Source organism: Malurus melanocephalus, unplaced genomic scaffold (genome assembly GCF_030028575.1).
Source record: "Malurus melanocephalus ecotype Western Australia unplaced genomic scaffold, MMel_1.1 scaffold_218, whole genome shotgun sequence".
Classification (NCBI taxonomy): Eukaryota; Metazoa; Chordata; class Aves; order Passeriformes; family Maluridae; genus Malurus; species Malurus melanocephalus.
In genome coordinates, this window is record NW_026623450.1 from 939,911 (window position 1) to 961,578 (window position 21,668).

A 21,668-nucleotide genomic window follows, 5' to 3' on the forward strand; every position below is an offset into this window, starting at 1 on the left:
AAATAACCTACTCTTCTGCAGTTGCTATGAACTGCAGTAATCAGCCAAGAAATTATATTCCTTTAGCTTAACTTTTCTTTCACAGGGGTTACTGTGTTTATTCTTATGTTATGTATGTGTTGTCTCTGGTATGAAAATTACTGGTAACTTTATATTTAAACTAGTGTAGCCTGTAAACTGTTAAYTTGTGCTCTGCATTCATATGTGTACGTGTATATCCATACCCTGTGTGTACAGTTTAACACATGTATGTAGCATATATGACAGAGCTGTTCAGAGATGTCTTTTCCATGAAAATACATTCATTCTGTAAATATAATGCTAAATGTAAATACTTACTGTAACAAAGCCATCACCGTATAGTTTTTCTAGGGCTTAAAACCCATTTTACTTTCAATTTTGATTTACCATATGTGATTGGCATTGTATGAGCAAGAGGAAGGACTTAACTGCAGCCAAATGGTGTTCAYTCAAACAAGATGTAACCCAGTTTACCCGTAGTTGAGTGTCTTTTGAATTGAAGATTGTGTTCTGCCAACAGAAAAATTTAAACAGGCTAAAAGAATAAATGCTTTATACCACTTGTATTTGAAGACCAAGCATTTAGGATAAATSTATGGTAGGACTTTTTTGCTTGTCGTAATTGCTGCACAATCTGCATTAACTCTGCATTTCTTCTCAGTATTTTTCTGTGTACATATTTGAAACTTGATTGCCCACCTGCAGGTAGTTACGAGTGTCAACAAAAAATAAACCAGACTTATAGAGATAAATTTACACATTAGCATTTTTGTTCAGAAGTCTCTTGTCCTTACAAATCTTAACTTCCTACTACCACAGAGAAATTAAGGAAACCTGAAGCTGGATGACATTTGAGTCAAGGTCACGTGAGACAGAACTGGAAAGGGATCTGTCCTTCACTGCAAGACTATCCTTCTTCATTTTCCAAATTATCTTCATAGAGATACTGTTATCTGATGGGTTTATGAGAAAATTAAATTAGATCATCTTAWATTTCCTATTGCATGAACATATGTATCATTCAATCTACAAAACTCCATAGGATAAAAACCTGCAAAACAGTATAAATGCTGATTACTCTGTGGAGGTGTTCATCACTGAAGAGTTTTTAATGCAGACCGTTGTATGTCACAATTTCTTGCTTACTAAAGTAAAGTATAGTTTAAAGAATAAAGCAACTTGTTTGTGATAAGAAACTAGAACAGAGCTGCTGGATCTAATTTTAGGTTGAGAAACATTTAAGTAAAATTGCTTGCTGGAAATATTTTTCGAAGGAAGTCAACAAAAGCTAAAAATCTTAATCTGGTGCTGGACTGTTCCAAASAGTTGAAAATGTTCCTGGAAATGGCCCTGGTTTTGAGCTTCCTAAGCAGTATAATTTAGRTGAGGCCCCCCAAATCAAATTTTGWTTACATTTCAGTTAAAATACATACAAAAACACAGTGTATGTGATACTGGTTTTCGTTGTTATAATTAAGCATTATTGGCAACGCTGAAATCTTTCTAAAATGAATAAAACTGTCTACTTTCTAAGCTTCCATTGCACTTGTGTTTCCTATTTCTTCTTTTCCCATTTGTCTTGTTACGGTTTTGTTGTCATTTCAAAAACCTGTTTCATTGCTATTTTCTTTGGAACTTCCTCTCCCTCCTTACCACAATACATTTAATTGATTGTATTCCTTCTTTTCCTTTTTGTTCTATTTGTTCCATGTTGCTTTATGGTTTGGATGTGGGTTTTTTTTTCATTTTATCATTGCTTTAGTTTTCTTACTTCCCATCAGATTTCCWCCTCTTTAGTCTTCATTGTACTTGCAGATATAGACCTGTATTTCCTTTCTCAGCGCACTTCAATTTAGTGAAACTGTGTTGGCTCCAATTTTTTGTGTCTCAAAACTTCAGAACTTTGGGCACACACTGCATGCACACAACTGCTTCAAGATGCACAGAGCTCTGCTTAGTAGTGGATCACAATACAAAGTTTCCTGGCAAGTAACCTCTGACATTACTGGGACACACAATAGCTCTGGTRAAGTTCCTTGTAAAGTTCAAATTGGGAGCTACATGTTGACTGTTTATAGCTGCATTAAGCTATTAAAACGTAGTGATTTCCAAGATCTTTTCATTACAGGTTGTTATTTTCGCCCTTAAGAGTAGCCCAAGAAAGTTAAGAGTAGTWTTAAGATTTTTAACAAAACACAGAAAGTTCAGAACTCCTTCAGTTTATCTCAGCATTAAACCTCAGCCTGTAGATGTTTTGGCTTATGCTCTCTGGGACCAGCTGACTAACTTGGGAATCCTAATGCCTTTCATTTATGGATAAGCCTGTTCCCTTTTCTGGCAGGGGTAGCCCAGAAGGCTGGATTCCCCTGGTGCTGTAACCCCACCATCTCCCACACTGGCAGGACTCCCRTGAGGTCTGCAGTGGTCAGGGTTGAGCAAGTGTACAGCTGTACAGACAAACCTCTGTCCATGTGTGCATGCACACCTCCCTTGCTTCTGGTCTGGTTTTTGATGTTCATAAATGAGGACTTATCTGTTACCAGTGTTAAACTACCCGACAGTATTTTAAAATGCACACTCACTAGTTATGTCATATAACTTCATTGAATTCAGGAGACTTCTAAAATYTATTTATGTAAACTGGTTTTGAGTGTTAGTGACTTGTTTTCAGGAGATACATTGCAGTCTATTGAAAGGCATGGAAATGGAAATGTAGAAAAACTTGTCATACATCACAGAGAAGGAGAAAATAATTAGTACCTGGAAGCCAGCCTGCCATTTTAGACCCAGCTTTAGGGCATTTGTCAAGAACTGGGAACTTTTAAGGTCAAGAGAGGAAATCTCACTTTCAACTCACAAAACTGTCTGCGCTCCTTTAAAGTACCATATGTAGTCAACCAAGCAGTGTTTACCTTAGAGGTCTTCCCAGCCTACTTAAACCATGTGGTCACCTTGATCATAGAAATAAACTTTAAATAAGATTCAGAAAATCTTCTAAATTAATACATTAAAATGTAAGTAAGTCCTCAAGAAAAATGGTACCAAGAAATGATTGCACAAAACAGTACTTTTCCTGTGGCAGAAGAGACTCCCATGTCCATTTTGTGACATGAAATGAGAAGAGCCCTTCCATGTGGTCGTATATGCACAAGAATTTTGACCTAGCCTTTGTTTTGTACGATAGTTGTGCATAAAAGGTTGTAAAAYAGCTTTTGAATACTTTTTTCAGAATCTGAGAAAAGACATGCTTCATGGAAAGTCTTTGAAGTATATATTTTAGGCCTATTTATCCACATTCCAAAGGAAATTTGAATGAGAGGTAGATTACAAAATCTGTCTATAAATCTTAAGCTTAATATATATTTGTGAACAAAAATTCATTATATTAATCTTGCTTTTCTCTATAACCCCAAAGATGATTATAAAAATGTATCTTTTCTACTATCTAGGCAGCAGAAATTTGTTGATTTACTATAGGTAAGGRGAAAGTCTTAAGTAGCTCTATTATATTAGGATCATGTCAGAGAAAATAKTACAAGAGTATATAAATTCTTTCAGCATGTGTTCAGCTGCTATTGTAGTTTCCAGAATAAATAAATACATTTTAAAGCCATAACCAAAAAAAAACCCTTCAAAATTCATCTCCAAARTCCTAGCTGTTACTGTAAGGACAGAAAAATACTGAGACCATTTCATGGTAGAGATTCTTAGAAATTCGAGGTTAACACTGATTAATTGGAAATAACAAACTTTGCATTTAATACTAAAGACAACTTCCATGAGAACTGGGTAAGGTCATTGCTACCAAATGAATAATTTAACAGTCTTAAATGGGAACTTTAAAATGCACATAATATTTTAATGCCTTTTTATGTCCTTTTCTAAGTCTAGTTAAACTCACTACTGGTATGTTGGTATATGCCTCAATATAATAGGTGCTGTCAAGAGAATTTGAGAGTAGCTTACATACCTGATTTTTTTTTCCTATTTATGAAGTATTAAACAATAATACTTTGTCTTTTTGGCTGTTCTAAGATGAGGAAGCGGTTGAGTGTGGTAGGTGCATTTTTCTTCTTCAATTTAACTTTCTTTCTTAAGTTATGTTTTCACTCCATTTAATGATTTCCTTTCCTATTTTTCCTTTGTGCTTCTCAGAGGAAATTGAAGGTACATGTATAAAAGTTTCCCTGAATAGCCCAATAATTTTATTTAGAGAACATGTGTTTAGAATTAAATTGAATATAGTCTAATGTTTCTAAGAGATGTTATATATGTGATGCTTTTATATTGCCACCAAATACATTGAATCATGTTTTAAAGCAGATAAAAATAACTTCCTTTAATGATCAGTAATTTTAACCATTGTTTTAAACTTTCTCACTCTTGAACTTCTGCAAGATATGTATAGAAAAGTAGTATGATAAAATAATAATAGCAGTACTTGTGTGGGCTGGGATGGAAAGARATAGTTCCAAGTTAATTACATGGCCATGAGAGGTCTTGCATTTCTAATTAATACTGACAGACTATTTCTCTGAGATGGCAGAAAGTTCATCTATGTGGTATCATCATTACTGTTTTCCCTCTGAGTATAGCCGGTTACTGTTATGTTTGCAGCATATGTTAAAGTAATAGCAGCTGATCTCTTGTGGGTTTTTGTTTGGTTTTTTTGTTGTTTTTTGGTTGGGTTCTTTTTTTTTTTTTTACTTAAGAGGCTTTTGTTTAGAAAAGCATTAGAAATTGTAGCTCATATTTTTGATCAAAGAGCCTCTGGCATGTAAAAATATACATTATAGCTATTTTATATTAAATGAGAGGATGTGTTCTTGATCAAAAACCTTTCTGTCTAATCCAGTGAGCCAAAACTTAAAGCTGAAGTCTGATAATGTATAGTGTACAAAAAAGCTTGATTTACATGAAATCACTTCGCTTTCTTTTAAGTGGCATATTTTCTATTAACTGGTAAAATGCAAGTAATATGGTGTTAGAATTCTTTTTAGAATGTTTGTTGTCATCACTACTTTTGCTTGAAAAGGTAAAAAGATCAGTGTGCATGCTGCAAAATGCAAGAATATCTCCAGCTAAAATATAAAACAATAAATATTGTTTTATGTTTTTAAGAAAATGGCTTTTTGAAGGCTTTTTAATGCTATGCTTTGCACAGTTGTCATTTTTGAAGTAATTTCTTCTGTATTTTTTGCTGGGCTTCTAACTATTCTGCTTTATTTCTTGGCTCTTATTCTGTATGCTTTTACACTTCGTCCAGAAGATACTGAATGTGCTGGTCACAACAGTGGATCCTATCTAGGTGAGCAATTGGTTACAAAAGACAATTTTGTTCCTTTCTTTCAGCTTCTTTTCCCTGGAGCTACTGTGTCCACTTTGCTTTTGGGGGTAATCTGCATACAAATGACTCTACTCTGCATGACAAATGCATGAATATTAAGGTTTTAAACATGGCTCATTGGATTTGACATAAAGGGTTTATGTAATGTGTGCCTTTACCTGGTTAAACATAGGCTACTAAAATACTGGTTTGATTTAAGGTCAAAATTAAGGTGCGTGAAGCRAACAATGTGTTCAGTGAAACAAAAATGTTACTGTGTCATGCAAAAATTAATTAATTATTTAAAGACACTTTCATGGTTTAATTCAAGTTTTGTGTACMCATTTTCCTTTGTACATGTCTATCTAACCATTTTGGGAGGATTCAGTGAGAATACAGAGAAAATTTGCAGGCACCAGTTCTTTTCCACATKACAATATATAATAAGTCATAATAATTCAGTAGCTTAAATTTAGCTTTAAAGCTAGTCTGAGCTCAATGTATTATTGTGGGGAGCAGGGAAGAGGTGRGGAACGTGTCCTTTGGCTTCAGTTTCAAGATTCCAAATTTCAAACAAAGGTAACATTTAAAAAAGGTGAATGTTCCATGATATGTTTCAACTTTTTAATTTGTGCCGTTTTGAAAGCTATGTAAAAATATTTTAGTTGAAACTGTCCAGAATTCCTGCCAGCTGAAGGCTGGCTGGAGCAGATTTTGTGGCAAACAGCCTTTTTCCCAAGACTTTCATCCTCCTACTACAAGAGTAGAGGAAGAAACTTGTCAACATACTTTAGTACATCCAAGCCATTGGTCTCACTGAAACATCATAGACAAGTACTGTAAATTAGAGTTGGTTTTCACATTGCGCTGTAGTGGTTTTAAATGTGGTCTATAAACTCCTTCAGGTACACACAAAATACATCATTGAAAGAACTTTGACCATTTTACAAAACCTTTGTATGGTATAATTCCATTACGCGTTTGCAGAACTCATTGTCATCTGATTATGCTATTGAATTGAACTTGTACTGAAAGATTGATTATGTTTGGAAAATKATAATCTGGATGTGATTCGATATGAAATTCATTTTCCTTATCATGTAATTCCTTTGAAACAGGAACAACATCTCCCCATCTTTTCTTTCTGTATGCAAATACATATTGCACGAATTCTTAGGGTGAGATGATCATGGTTTTGCAATCAGATCTGAGTGGTCTGCTGCTCCATTTGAGAATGAAGGAAACAAAATAGAATCCACCTTTTCTTGGTGCTGTAGCCTCTTTCAGTGAAATATTTTGGTCCACAGTTACCAAAAAGACTGTTGTCCCAGATGCAAAGAACAAAAAATCAAGGTGGGGTGTAGTTTAATTAGGCAAAACTTTGCAAAAATTACTGGAGAATTACTAAGTGCAGTTCAGGCAATGATTTCTTAACTAAGAGGTTCAATGTAGTGGCRTGCTACCATCAGTCCAGAGGTGCTACCTTCAGCCTTCTCATGCTGGGTATGTGTTTTTGCAATGCGATGTCAGAGAGGAGAGTCAGAAGGCAGAAAAACTAATGGTAGGACCAGTTTTGGGGTAAGGACACAATGTATTCACTGGTTRTGAATAAGTAGCTTTTTGGTTTGGAAATTAGAGGTTTCTTGGAGCTCTTCACTAAGAATCATTCATTAAACATTTTCCTCTCTTAAGAAYAAGCAGATAGGCTTTTGAAAGTTAATGTTACCATTCTTTTGCATGCATTAACAGGACACAGTGATTAATTGATTCAAACTGTCTCGTGCATTCCAGCGTCTCCTTGTTTCACAAACCATTAGGAGCCCAATGTATCCTATTCAGATACATTTAGGAGTGCTTTTCTCCTACATAATTTTTCAGTATTTTTGTAAGGAACAACCAGCAGTGGGATACTTTTCTGGGCTGGGCAAATGCCCCTGCTTAAAGTGTGATAATATGACAAGAAACTTGCTGACCAGCTGCAGAAAGGACTCTGAACTCAGATGCTGTGCAAGATTCAAAACTTGGACAGTCTATAAGGTAAAGGAGTCCTAGGCAAAGACACTTCGTAAACCCTCTCTTAGGTACATGGGAGCCACTACCAATGTGACTGCTCCAGTCCACCCTTTTGCTTAGGAAGATCTCTTGTCCACTGCTCTAAGCATATATTCCTTCGATCCCAAGGATAGTGAAGACCTTCAAAGATTTTTTTTTTCTTCTGCCTATTGCTTTTTGGGAGAATAGAACAAATATGAGTCTTGAAAACAACTTAGTCAGCATGTCCATCGGTGTTTTGCAGCCYTGTTTTTTGAAGTGAGCATCTCAATGTTTTTGAATGCATATGCTGTTAAAACATGAGAGGCACTTACAGCACTYCTTGATTGCTAAGAAACTAACACTTTCTAGGCACATCTCTTAATTATTGTAACATAAATGCTTGATACCTCATGCTCCATTGAAAGGAAACCCTAGAATATTGTCACTGAAAGGATTGGATCACAAGTTCAGGGTGTTTTAAGGAAACTGCCTATACCTTGTAACCTGTTCCAAGAGCAAGGTAGACCGAAGTAGCTTAATCACTGATGAAGGAGTTGATCTGTATTACCCTGTACATATTTACACATATGGACAATTAGTCTGAAGTGTGATGGTAAATCATTCATGCGTCAGAATTCTAGAAACAGTTTTCCAAGTATGGATACACCAGTTGCTTCTTAAAACCAAAATGACTAAGTCACTTAGTTCAGATTTCAAACTGCTCTTGATCATTTGTAACCAAATCAAGTGAACTGCAGCAATTCTAAGGTAAAGAATAAATTTTCAGTTGATCTTAAGGCTCATTAGGGGTTTAGTGCTTTGCATAGATATTATATATATATATATATATGTGTGGCTCTGGCACTTCAGTCCATGAACTAGATTATTCTGTGAACATCCAACCCTCTTTGAAAGGATATGTTCTTCAGTCACATACAAGGTGGTCATGAAGAACACAGGAAGAAAGTGCTTAGAAGGCAGAATGTCTGAACCATTTGAGGTCAAATCTTTTATGTCCAAGGCTMTACTGCTATTAATTTGAACCATCTCCTGTAAAGTGACTCAGATAAATTTAATGATTTTTCACCAAATTCTAACATTTAAGTCAGAGTATAGTATTGTATGTTTCTGCTGTAATTTCCGGAGGAATTGCTGAGGAAAACGTTAGGAGTTTGCCTTTGCCAAGCTTAAATTCTGGTTACATTGCTTGAACCTTTATGAACACACAGTAAATATAGATGAATATCATCTGTTTACTAGTCTCAATTCCGTCTTTAAAATCCAGACATAATCTAAATTTTTATTAACCCTGTCTAAATGTGCAAGCTGGGAGTCAGTCCAGAAGCAAACAGAGTAACAAGTCTGCTTTGTGTTTGTGCAGTTCCTGTGTAACAATAGAAATCCTCAGTATACGAGCCAGTGTAAAAAAATACCAATATTTTGGGGGGGAAAGAATATCCAGAAATATCTAGTAAAAATATTATGTTCATACAAACCTAGATAATGACCATGGTACCAAACTTACTTTTTTTCAGTAATATTAATACAAAGGGTGCTCTTAAATGCATTTATAATCATATAGAAGTTGTTCACTCTAAGATAAAATTAAATTCAGTGAAGAACATGTGTAATTTAAACACATACTTAAGCACTTATTTTGATGAATGAAAATTAACAAAAGGCTGTGTAAGTGCTTTATAACATTCTGGAGTTTTACTTGTGAATTTATGAAGCATGCTTGAATTTATATTTTATTATTTYCTGTTAGTGTAGTTTCTCTGAATCTAAGAAATTAACTCTCTGGTTTTATTTGTATGTTTGGATTGAAATTTATACAACGTAGTTTCAATCTACTTCTTCAGAATTAGGTCATAAGTGTAAATAAGCTCAGCTATTTACGTAAGCATCCTTTTAAAATATTGTAAGGGAGGCAGGTTCACACATTGCCTATTTTCAGTTTGGATTTCTGTGTGAGGCCCCAGGGGATGTCTCTGTGTAAGTGTAAGGATGTTCTGAGATGACGAAATGCATACTGCTATTGCTTAAAAGAATAATCAAACTTTTCTGCTAAGGTGTCATTTCCATTTTTAGAGATCTRAGTGGTTTCTCTTGGATTTTTAGGCCTTCATTAAGTTCATTAATTTAAGTTTTAAATTTTTATTTCATATTGAGAAGTATTTCAAATTTTGAAGACATCGGTAGTTTGGGGACATTTGTTCTTAATATTTTCTTCCCAGAGCCTGCTCYTATTTCACTAAATCTGTTACATTCCAGCCGTAGTTTATGGGTTTGCATGTTCAGTAAGCTTCTAGTYATGTAGCTGTAACCAATGAGCTGGTGCAAGCTTCTCGGTGTTCAGGAGATTATGTTGCTTTAGAGACAGAATTTTCCCTTTTTATTTTATAGTCTGCATACTTGGCAACTAAGGTTAATCTCTGCTGATATCCATATTCCACAGACTGTGTAGCCTGCAGCTCCTTTCATATTCATCAAGGTTTATATTATCAAAWATTCTAGGCAAGCAATGCTTTTTCCTTTTGTTCTTTATGGAAATTTCCTTTTAACCTAAGGCATTTCATAGAAACTCTATTGCATATTAGTATTGGGTTTGGTTCTCTGTACTAATTGTCTTTATATTTTTAATGATGCTCTAAATGTATGCTTTAAATATATGAAGTTTGGTTTTCATATTTTCAAAACTATAAAATATGTAAACATTACTAGAGTATTTTTTTCATAAATGTTTTTATTCCTTGCAAGTACAATATTGTTTTAGTTTAGCTTAATATTTTTGTGCAGTCATAGTTGCCCAACATAAAATGCAATTACAAATGCAGACTTCCAATAGAAAATACTTATTAGCATTTCTATAAAATAGTTTATAGGTCACAGTAAAGTTATGCCATGTATAAGAGGACATATAATGGCAGATGATGAGCAATGAAGGATGAAGATGCTTTCAGCAATGCAGCAGCAGTATCATAAAAGTTTTGGATATATTTGAAACAGTCTCCTCCTTTCTCTTGGAACTGTATCTTTTCCTTGAGTTTGGGCACTGTTTAAAGTAAGCTTTCTTGAGTTTCTGTATGGAGCTATTCAGATGGTCTTTGAGAAGCAGTTTAAAAAACTTTCAAATTGACAGTAGTCCTAAAGTGGTGAAGCAAACAGCTTATCATAAACTTTTATTAGTCAGTAGTTTCACAGAGCATCTTCCCCAGCACACTGCAGAGAAGTCAKCCCTTCTCTGCTTTCTTTGTCTCACATGTTTCTTCTTAATTAGTGTATTTTGTTTTCTGTAATATCTAAGTCCTAGTTGAACACTTGTTGAGCTTTCTTAACATTCAGGACAATATTACTATTTTCATTTTCCCAGTGAGTTTCAGTGGCAGAAATACCAAATATTTTATTCRAGGAAACATATGTTAGCAGTGGAATCATATCACTTGAGTCTTTGTTATGTTTTCTGAGGAGCCTGTAAAAGTGACAAGGGACAAACCAACCTGAAGAYGGCACTGAAAGATTTTCTCCTTTTTGAAGAAAAGAAAGGAATAAAAATTCTCAAATAATCAGCCACCTGGTAGTTTGGTAATGAAATCTGAATAAATTGGTTGGAGAGAAGAGCAACAAGTTACAAATGCTCTTACTGAAACCTAAAAGTGAGGATTGAATTGATACGAAGATTTTGCAGAAAAAAATACTTTTGCTAAAGATTGCACAGTTCAACGTTTAAGTGGAGGTTGAGAAGCTGTTGGTAATAGCACTTTGAGACAGCTGTTCAGGAACATGGAGCTCTTGTTAATTGTAAGGTTGACACCAAACTGGAATGGAAACCATTGATTTAGCTTCATTTGATCATTATCCTTACTTTTTACCTTTTTCAGATATGTAGATTCTTGGTTTTSTAACAAAGCTTTAATTTTGTAAACCATTTAGTAGTCAATGGTGAAGAATTATTCTTTRTTTTTTCTCCATGTTTTGTTTTTCCATAAAATAATGATACAGGGAAGAAAAAAAACAAACCAAGAGAATAATCTTCAGCTTTTTGGGCAACTCCTTTTGTTTGTTTGTTTTTAATCTGGAGCATTTTATATTAGGCCTCAGAAAACTTGTAACTCCACTGTCTGTAGTCTGTATTGCTAAAGCTACTTTTAACCTTTCTTTATATAGCTGTCTATACACTTAGGCATAATTATGAACAAGAGAACATCATGTCATGATGGACTTCACCATAGGGCAGGCAAGATCTCCCAGGCCCTCTTGTGGGTGTGTAGCCTCTCCTATAGGGCATTTCTATTTCTCACTGCAGGCACTTCATGGTTAGTGTTCTTTAAATAATAAAACAATGTAACCCAGATTATTTCATTATGTCAGCCCACCTCTTACTTATTCTAGACTATACTTATATATAGGTACTTCTTTAAAATATTATCTGGCCTTTCTGTGGATGCTAGCTCTTTCACTTTGTCACAGATTTTTGTTTTACTTACTTGTATTTTGAATATGAATAGATTGACATCATGGTATTCTCAAAGAAATTTTTCTTCACCTTTTGTGTGTATGTTTGTGTTGTAGATTCCCATAGGTATACGGGCTCACATCAATTAAATAATGTGGTTAACATCCTCTGTGGTCCAGGTTCTGTGATGTTTTATGCTCAATGAAACTGTGTATGTGCATGCTAAGCCTATGTAACTAAAYCTTGTAGCATTTCTCTTCAGATCTGATTCTATTTCCAGAAGTGAATCTTGAACTTGCATGCTACTACCTTTGAAGAAGAAATTGTAGTATGATTACTTCTCAAACACCTAAATATAAGTGCTATTGCAAGAATRTGAAAATATTTTACTGTAAATCTGGGGTCACCAGAAGTTTACACACGTTTACTGTCCTGTGAAGTGTTCTGGGGAAAAAGCCCTAACTTTTCCAGAATTTAAAGTATAGTTTGTGTTTTACTCTATTACCACCGGATAACGAAATCAGCTTTGCAGGCTTTGAAGTCTTTCCTATACTTCCTTATAGAACCAAAGTAGTGCTATAGAGATACCAGTAAAATTTAATGTGATGCAATATAAAGGAATTATTTGAAAAACTCTAAGGTAATCATTAACAAAGGAGTAAATTAGTTTTTAACATATAGTATAGAACGGGTTTTTTGTGCTGTTCTGCTTGAAAATATATTATGATTTTCTCCTTTCAGAGTCTTAAGGCTTAAAGGCTATGTGAAATTTCAGGTGTGAAATACCTAGAAGACACTACAGATGTGTTCTAGACACATTTGTAATTGATACAATTACAAATACAGATTTAATGGCAATATTAACTTTTTATTTTATAATATGGGTACTGTTTTGTCTAAGATTTTCTAGTATTTTGTAATTTTACTATGAGTGCTTGGATTGACTATTATACATATTCAGGAAAGGTTTAATGCACTTTTTAAATATAYTATCAACTAAGCACAACAGAATTGTTTAATGAACTAATTCTCATTAACCTTCTCAACCACCAGATGTGTTTCTATCATATGTTGTGTTTGATGTCTGTGTGCCATGGTGATTTAATAAATGTGCATTAGATGTGGTATGGGAGTCCAGCTTGCATKAATTGCCTTGTATATATACATTAATTTATAAGATACTCAAATTTTCTAAATAATCTAAATATATTAACAATTTATTGCAATTATATTTTGCAGTTTGTTGTTGTCAAGGTTATGGTTTTTTTGGTGATCTTAATTTTGCCATTTAAATGGGTACCTGATATARTTTAAAAACATGGGAAATGCCATTCTAATGACTGGCTTATTAAACATATAATACACGTTTTATTCCATGCTCCAATCCTTCAATGTTTGGAAGAGTCTGTTTCCAAATGTTTTAAGAAGACTTATTTTCTTACTTTGAAAAAACCCTGTTCTTGCTGCAGCTGGTTTTAGAAGAAGCTTTCGTCTTAGCAGAAAAGATAAAAAAACAAACAAGTCCATGTATGAGTGCAAGAAGAGTGATCAGTATGATACAGCAGATATCCCAACSTATGAAGAAGTTGCAAAATATAGACGACAACCTAACGACAAATACAGGCTTGTTGTTTTGGTTGGTAAGTTCTTTTCTTTGTTTTTGACCTGGTAAAACAGAGACCTCCTGATTAGCACAATGCTTGCCACAGTCATTTAGACTGGAAGGCATCTCAGGAAGTCACCTGGTCCAGCTTCCCACTGAGCAAGATTAAACTAAATTCAGAGCAGTTGTGATGGCAGTAACTTTGGGAACCTGTCTTCTCCTCTTGCTTCTCTTGTCTACCCACCTCAAACCTCWGTAAAGAGCTGGCCTCCATCTTTTCAGTGGGTATCAGAAGGGTGCTCCTGGGTCCCCCTGAAGACACCTCTTCCCCAAGCTAGGGAAGTCCAATTCCCTCAGTCTCTCTCACAGGTCATGTGCTGTGGCTTCTGACCATCTTGGAGGCCCTCTGATGYCTTTGATCCTGTTTATCAACAGTGTTGTAGCGTAGGGCTTGTTGCAGACAGAGTATTCCTCAGAGGGTCTAACAAGTGCTGAGTGAAGGAGAAGAATCATTCTCCTCTGCCAATAGGCCAGGCTGTTGCTGATACTGCCCTGTCTCCTGTTAGCTAGCATTGCTGCCAGCCAGTGCTGGGAATTCGTGCTTAGCTGTGCCCACCTGGACCCCCAGGTCCTTGTCATCCAGCCACTGAGTCCCCAGCCTGTAATGCAGGACTTTTGTCTTCATCAGCTTTCGCAAAGTTCTGCCAGTGTATGCCTATAGCCCTCTGTATGGAAGTCCTGCCCTTCCTTGAGCAAGTCACTGTATCACCCATCTTGGCACTGGCAAGCTTTTTAAGGGCCCTTCTGTGTCATTGGTGCAGATGTGAAACACAGTTATGTCCCAGGGAGCTCCTYTTGTAATGAGTCCTAGAGCACCAACCAATAAACTGTTCCATTTGAACATGCTCCAGTTTTTCACATGTCTAGTACTCCACCTTTCTAGATAGGATGTGCCAACTTGCRTATGAGGATGCTTTAGGGGGCTGTGTTTAAAGTTTTCCTAAACCAAGGGGAGATTACATTAAAATACAGCTACCATGGTTACAAGTCTGCATGTGGGAATCAAACTGTACTAAAGCTCAAAAGAATTATGTTGATATTTTRCTCTTAGAGATAATCAATATATCTTAGAGATCAATCAATATATCTATGTGGAGAAAAAAAAAAAGAAAAAAAAAGAACAGGATGAATACCTGAGGTCAGTGAAGGCAGACAATAAAAGTGGGAAGAAACGAAACCAACTACTGCATTAGGAAAAGTAAGTGGACAAGTAGTAAGAAAGGTGCATGCAAGATGGACCTCTGTAGGCCAAGGGTGAATGTAAGCATAGCTGAGGAAGACTCAACCTATTATCCTTAGTTAGCTTTCTGTTCTTCTATAATCTGTCACTGCYGTGGCTTCCTCACAGCATTTATTATATAATCAAAATGCATTGCTTCAGTCTCCCAAAAAGAGAGAAAGTACATTATTTTAAGCTTTTCAAAGGTAATGAGTAACTATTGCTACTAGTGTGTAATGTCTCATTGATTACTGTTTCTTTGGCAGTAGCACGTAGGCTGGTGCTTCATTAGTAAAATTTCTTTCATTCTGAAAGCATCAGAGCAGAGAAATATGACCCTCTAGCAGGGACTGTTAGGAACTCTTGAGTAGCTTGYTTTTATGTCGCTCATATAAAAGGGAACATTAAATTTAGTTTTTAATAAACAGTTTTGTCACTTTCCACTAAAAATCAGCCACCTACTAGTGTGATCACTGTGAGATTGTGAGCTATATACAACAAGTAATAACATGGTTGAGTTGATTTTACAGTTACATCCACAGAGTGTAGTGCAAAAGTGTGATAAGTAGACTTTTTATAACAAATTGCATATGCCTGATCTAGGGAATGCCTAGAGATTCCATTTGATTTTTGTTGTAATAAATCAAATGAAGAAAGACTGCTTTTTCAGTAACAAAAGCAATTCAGAAATTTATTGCAGACTTCAGTAATTCTAATGTTTTTCTCTGGATATTAAGAGCAGCTTAAGTCTGGCCAATACCATAAAAATGTCTTGGGCAAAATGTGGAAAAACTAGCAGAGCTAAGCAATACAGGTATAGTAGAAGTGAACACATTTTAAAAGCTTTTTGTGTGCCAGTAGCTGCATTCCATATAATACATGGAATATAATTTGAATAGTAGAACCAGGAAAGAAATGGACATATAATTAAATAATAACTGTAATTGGTGGGGGCACTAGATGTCTGCTGTGTTAKGCTAGGTCTAAATGTGTAATTTACTGTTTAAAAGAGGGTATTTAAGTTTGATTTTTCCCTTGTCTTAGGGGGAAGGAGTTTAACAACTTTGAAACAAATTTCACTTCATTTTGAATTGGCCTAATCTAATTTAAAAAACACAAATTGCATATACAGTAATTTTGGTGCCCTGTAGTGTGGTACACACYACTGTCAGGTTCAGCTGAATGTACCAGTTTGACAAGATTTACCTTGTCTGCCGATGTAAGTTCATGAATAAAGCCCTGCAAATCCTTGGGGCTAAAATTAACTCATCTGAAGCAGTAATGATACAAACATTTCTATGTKCTTTTAATTGTTAAGTTTGTGATGAGTCTGCTGAAAACAAAATTATCCAATATTATGTCACCTGTTGRCAGTTTACTGTTTGTAAACTGCCAAGAAATCCTTAATATCTTCCATCAGAAATGTTTCCTGCATTCTACATGTTATCAAAGGCAGAACATTTTAATACAATGTATATTATTTAGACACTAGAATTTTCATTTATATTAAAGAGGGATAAGTTCTGCTCACAAAGTCTTCTGCTGTAGTTAATTGTAACAGCCAGAGTAGCATAAATTTTACTTACTTAAAGTTAGAATGAATGTGTTACACACTATAACTTTATCTGTCATAGTTTCAGCTAAGAGCTTTCTGAAGGGGCAGTGCTAGGATAAAGCGAAGTTGTCATGAGCATTTGGCCCCCAGAACTGTTCTGTGCAGGCAGTGTGATCACTAGAGGTGTGCAGAGCCTTTCAGATGCCGTGGTCCAAAGTGGGCAGTGGTGGAAGCAAGGACCAGAGGTGTGTAACCATAAAGGAGAAGTTGTTATTGATCTGTGACAGGATCGGAAAAGCCTCTGTCTCTGAATGAGACTGTCAGTAATTCTCACAAAGGTGTGCATCTGGTCACTACTGCGAAGAAAAGAAATCTGAGACTGGAAAAGCTCTCTATTCGTATTGCTTAAATCTTTCCTTAAAACCCATCACCTCTGGTTTTACCATGATGAGGCCAGACCTGTTTCAGAGCTGAAACGAAAAAGGCTTTCAACWCTCCGTATCTCCTGACTTAGCTTTAATATGTTCTGTAGTGGCTTGCAGAGTCTTAACTGACCTACAGCAGTAGTGCAGGAAAATGACCTACCATGGCCATGCTACTTCCAGTAAACTAATTAGACAATGAAGAAATAGACCTGTAATTGCTATCTGCATTAAACTTTCCTGGTTGAAAGTATGGGAAGGTCAGCAAAGTTCAGGAACAAATACGTAGGATGTAACATAGTACCTAGCCTTGCCCATGAGAACACCAGTGTGAACTCACTGATCCTACCTCAGTGAACAGCAGATCTCAAACTACACTCCCACAGCTTATCAAAATATACTGAAACACAAAGCAATAAGATTTTCCTTTCCTACCACACTGAGCTACAGTCAAAAACGCATGTACAGTCATTGCATTATAGTGCACTAGGAACTGAGCCACAGACCCTTTCTCAAAGCATATCTCCTACTGGATCCTTATGATCCCAACAAGGATATTGTCACCTAGCTCATAAAATCTTTTCTGAAAGACCATTTTTCTTTCAAAAAGACTGCTAGGAACACAGTGTGTGTCTATGGGGAAGAATGGCTGGTTGGCTTAACCCTCCAGGGAGGGTTCACAAAGGTTTGGAAAGGGTAACCTTTCTAAACTTACATCAAACATTTTTTTCAGTTTTCTTCAGACATGTCTGAGTGGCTCAAAATTTAKCGCAAGTTTTAGTGATTGGCAGTTTAATTCTGTCCCCTAGTAAAGTGAGGTAGGCACTGTAGTCCACTTGTTCAGGATTTGACCATTAACATCACTAAACATGCAACACCAAGCAGCACAAACRTTCCTTGAAAAAAGTAAACAAAGTATCTCTAAATCTGTCACCATAMCTGTAAATATTGCTGCCTGGGGTGATTTATAGTAAACCAAAACTAYACTACAGTAATGGATCCTGCATGCCTTACATTTGACTACAAGAATCTGRATTGTTGTTGTAAATTCTGACACTTTATTCTCTTTTTGAGTTCAAATTTCATTCAGATTCATAACTATTAGAAACTGGCATCTTTCTCTGTTGCATCAAAATGAAAAGAATATTTTGAAGGGAAGTGTGTATTACACTTGGGAGAGGTAGTGTAAAAATCCTCATAATGCATGGCTTTGCTGAGCTGCAATCAGCCTTCAGTGACCACATGCTACAGTTACAAGAACTCTGTGAAGGCAGCACTGAAAAAGAAGAAWCTACACCTTTCGGTAGTTCAATTTAAAGATTATTTTTAAATGGTAATCTGGAAGAGGAGACAGTATTAGTGAAGTTGTGGTCTGGAAACAGAGTTGAGCTAAGTTTCCAAASCATGTGTTGCAGGAAGTGAAGCCTGGATTCTTTATATATATAAATAGAGCTAAAAGCATACTGTTGATTTGACAGCATGGAGATTGAGGAAATAATATTTGTATAGATTTGATGGGAAAGATTTTTTCTTAAAAGCAATAGAGGGATTTTTTAAAACTGAATTCCATTTGGTTTGGTTTACTTTGCTAGGATGTATTAAGAGTTTTAATTACTTTTCCTGTAAAAATCCACATTTGCCTTAAATAACTAAACTATTACAAAAAGGAAAAAAAAAAGTAAATTATAACAAAAGTAATGCAATTATCTACATAACACATCGCTGTCTTCTGCAGACATGCACCAGTAGAGGCTGCTGTACACCATATTAAATAAACATTTATACATACTGATAGATTAATTTACAGGAAGGTCAGAGATGCAACTTGAAATGTGCTTGTGTGTTTAACTGAAGTGAACACACAGAACTTTTAGATGTGGAAACTCTTAAGATTTTACATCAAGTCTGGGGGTAGCAGTAAAGTAGCAAGCACTTGCTTTTCATCATTATGTGTTTCAACTTCAGACAAGGTGTTTGGCCATTTTTACAAACAGGCACCTGAAGGTACTGAAGCATCAGTCTGCTTTTGGACTCAGACTAGTAATTACCAGTTACAACACTATTTCATTGAAATGTTTATTAGATTTTGTATTTACAGTGTTTAAAATGCCTTTGTTAAGAAGCACTCCATACATAAATGTGTCAATTTTACTAGATGCACAAGAATTTTCCTTAAAACAACAGGTATTATCCTTGCATTACTTGGGTTATGGTCCCAATGGCTCATTCTCCTTTGCCTTCTGCTGTTGACCTGGTTCTGTGGAAATGAAGGCTCTCCATTGTCAGAAACATAAGAAGATGCAGAGCTGAGCTCCCTTCACACAGAGCAACATGGCCCTGTCACCAAAGTGGGCAGGCAGGCTGGAGCCCTGCATGAAGGGCTCCTGRGGACAGGCGGCAGCTGCTTGTGGAGCCTTTGAGACCTCATAGGACAAATTGCCCACACTGAGACCCAAGGCACCACTGACAAACAGCTAAGAGCTAGGGACAACCTGAAAGCCAAGAGGAACGTCTGCTCAGTAGCTTCTAGTACAGCAGTACTCAAGTGGAGGTGGAGGAGACGGGTCAAAAAAATTCCATGCAGTCTTTGTTTCTTCCTGCCATCCTCTTTCCAAGAGTGGTCTCTGGCAGTCGCATGAAGAAGGAAACATTTGCTTTGGACCAGTTCAGACAGCAGGCAGGAGACAAGCACAGTTTAAAAGAAAATCAACAACAAAGAAAGAAACCCAAACATCCCAAATGGGTTGTGACCTGGCAAGTGCTGCCCTTCCTTCCTCTCTCCATGCAATGCCACCCTCACACAGTCAGAAGGTGGCTGGTGACAGCTACAGCCAGTCAGGAGCTGGGCAGTGTTCCTGCCTGCCTGCAGCAGGGGCTGGAAGGAGCAGTGCTTCCAGGGCATGAGAAGGTGGAAGCAACTGTCCCTAGGGACATCCAGTGCAGGCAAGGGATGCAGCAGCAGGAGGGAGTGAAGCCATGTTGACACATGAAGTGCAGAAGCTTTAGGGGCACTTTGCACATGCCAGCTGGGGTCCTCTAGTYTGAAAGTTGGGGATATTCTGGCAAAAAAACACCAGCCAAACCAGTTTTTGTTCTGGAAAGCTGCAGGTTGGGATGCAGGGGTTTSTAATAGGGCTGAGGTGGGGAAGGATGCACACTGATGGTTGCTGTACAAAAGAAAGTTAGCTTTGCTGGAAACTTATTTTCACTGATCTTTCCTCAGTAATAAAGTCAGAGTAGAGTAACTGCCARCTACTCCCCTAACATTTGTCAGCACTTTATATTCTAAGAGAGGCTGGAACCATGGGTGTTTCCAAATGACTGATTAAAAGGTAGTAATGTCACAGCTTTATGCTATGAAATCTTACCTTGGAGCATATTTGCACCTGAAGACAAGAGACAACTGGCTGTTGGGAAACAGGACAATTTTTTTCTTTCAGGCCCTGTAGGGGTTGGACTGAATGAACTTAAACGGAAATTGCTGATCAGTGATACCCAGCACTATGGGGTAACAGTGCCACGTAAGTAAAAATGCACTTCTATTGTCTATATTTGCATTMTTAACCTTTATTATTATCTTGCCTTTAAGATACTTTAAGATTTGGGTCTCTAAATGCATGCTTGGCATCCAAATTACTTTTCTAATTTTTAAAAGTGCTGCTGCAGTTCTGTATTAAATAATATTGATTAAACTGATAGGACATTTTGGCTCAGAGGCATTGCAGTACACTTTCAGTACAAGTTTAGCATGATTGATGTCAGTGAGGTTTAGGAAATGAAACTCAGCTGAAGAACATCCTGGATTTGAATGTAAAGCAGTGAAATGTGCTCTGTTACCAATGCTTGCATTCAGCAAACTGGCCTTTATCCGTTAGGCTGAAAAATAAGGACTGATGATAAACAGTTTAATCCAACGAAAAAATTAATTAAATCCCTTTGATTAGCTTTAGAACAGTTGATTAGGAGAAGTTTTTTCCTCTTTCCCCTGTCTGACTAAGTAGTGTGATTTTCATAAAGTTGAATAACATTGTGCTCTGTTAAATGCTACAATATTTTGTTGGATTTTCTTTGATATGGAGAACTCAACAGTTGCAGACTTCAATTTCTTGCTTTCATATCTACTTGTACCTTCTGTAGGGATCCTTCAAAAATATGGGTCCAGCATTCTGAATTTGGGAGATACTGTTACAGATTTTTTGCAAATGCAGATATTCTGTAAAGTGTATATAAATGAATGAGTTTGCTAAGTAGAAAAATTAATGCATTTGGTTTGGCAAGTCATTTCTTTTGCATATATTTTCTTCAACTGGGTATTGAAAGCAACAACAACAAAAAAGCCAGATGTTCCCAAAATATTTAACACATGGAAGTGTATGCAATCATTTGCCCAAAAATATTTCTCTAAAAATTGCCAGTATTCATCAAGCTGCCTTCTCTCTTTCTCTTCCAAATTTGTGGTTATAATTTAAAACAAACATGTAAAGAAATCCCTGTCTCTGAAATTCAGTAAGTCAGGACTTGGAGAGAGAACTGGGGTTCCTGTCTTGGAAATGTTCCTCATCGTGTCAGCCTAAGAAGAAGAGTGCTGTATCAAGTGGCATTTGAGACTGTGTTGCTGGAAGCAGGTTTTGTATTTCTATATGTGATGRAGAATACATGATACTGTAATATTCAACTTGTTCAAAATAGGATGTTTTAATGGGTTCATTAGTCACGAGTGGCAACCCTACATATGAGTTTCATTTATAAGCAAAACCCTTATGCCTACATTGGGGAAAGTCAGAAGTGCAAATAATACAAGGCTACTGAAAGAAAACTAAATTCTATTTTGATTACCAGAAAAAGAAAAGCACTAAAACATAAAGTTCGCACCCCATTTTTTATTATCATGCTTCACATACCATAGCTACAAGTGTTGTTAATGAACATAACATTTTATAAATCAGGATGGTGTGCTTTGTTACTCTTTATG

The 21,668-nt window shown here is 36.2% G+C and overlaps 1 protein-coding gene across 5 annotated transcripts in view; it reads left to right on the top strand.

Annotated features, from left to right (window-relative positions):
• Positions 1-21,668, top strand: part of MPP7 (MAGUK p55 scaffold protein 7) — a 149,401-nt gene that overhangs the window by 119,905 nt on the left and 7,828 nt on the right. For all 5 annotated transcript variants that reach the window (XM_057374158.1, XM_057374163.1, XM_057374159.1 and 2 more), the window contains 2 exons: positions 13,307-13,477; positions 20,137-20,217. In XM_057374158.1, the coding sequence (XP_057230141.1) occupies positions 13,307-13,477; positions 20,137-20,217 (252 nt within the window). The remainder of the gene's footprint in view (positions 1-13,306; positions 13,478-20,136; positions 20,218-21,668) is intronic.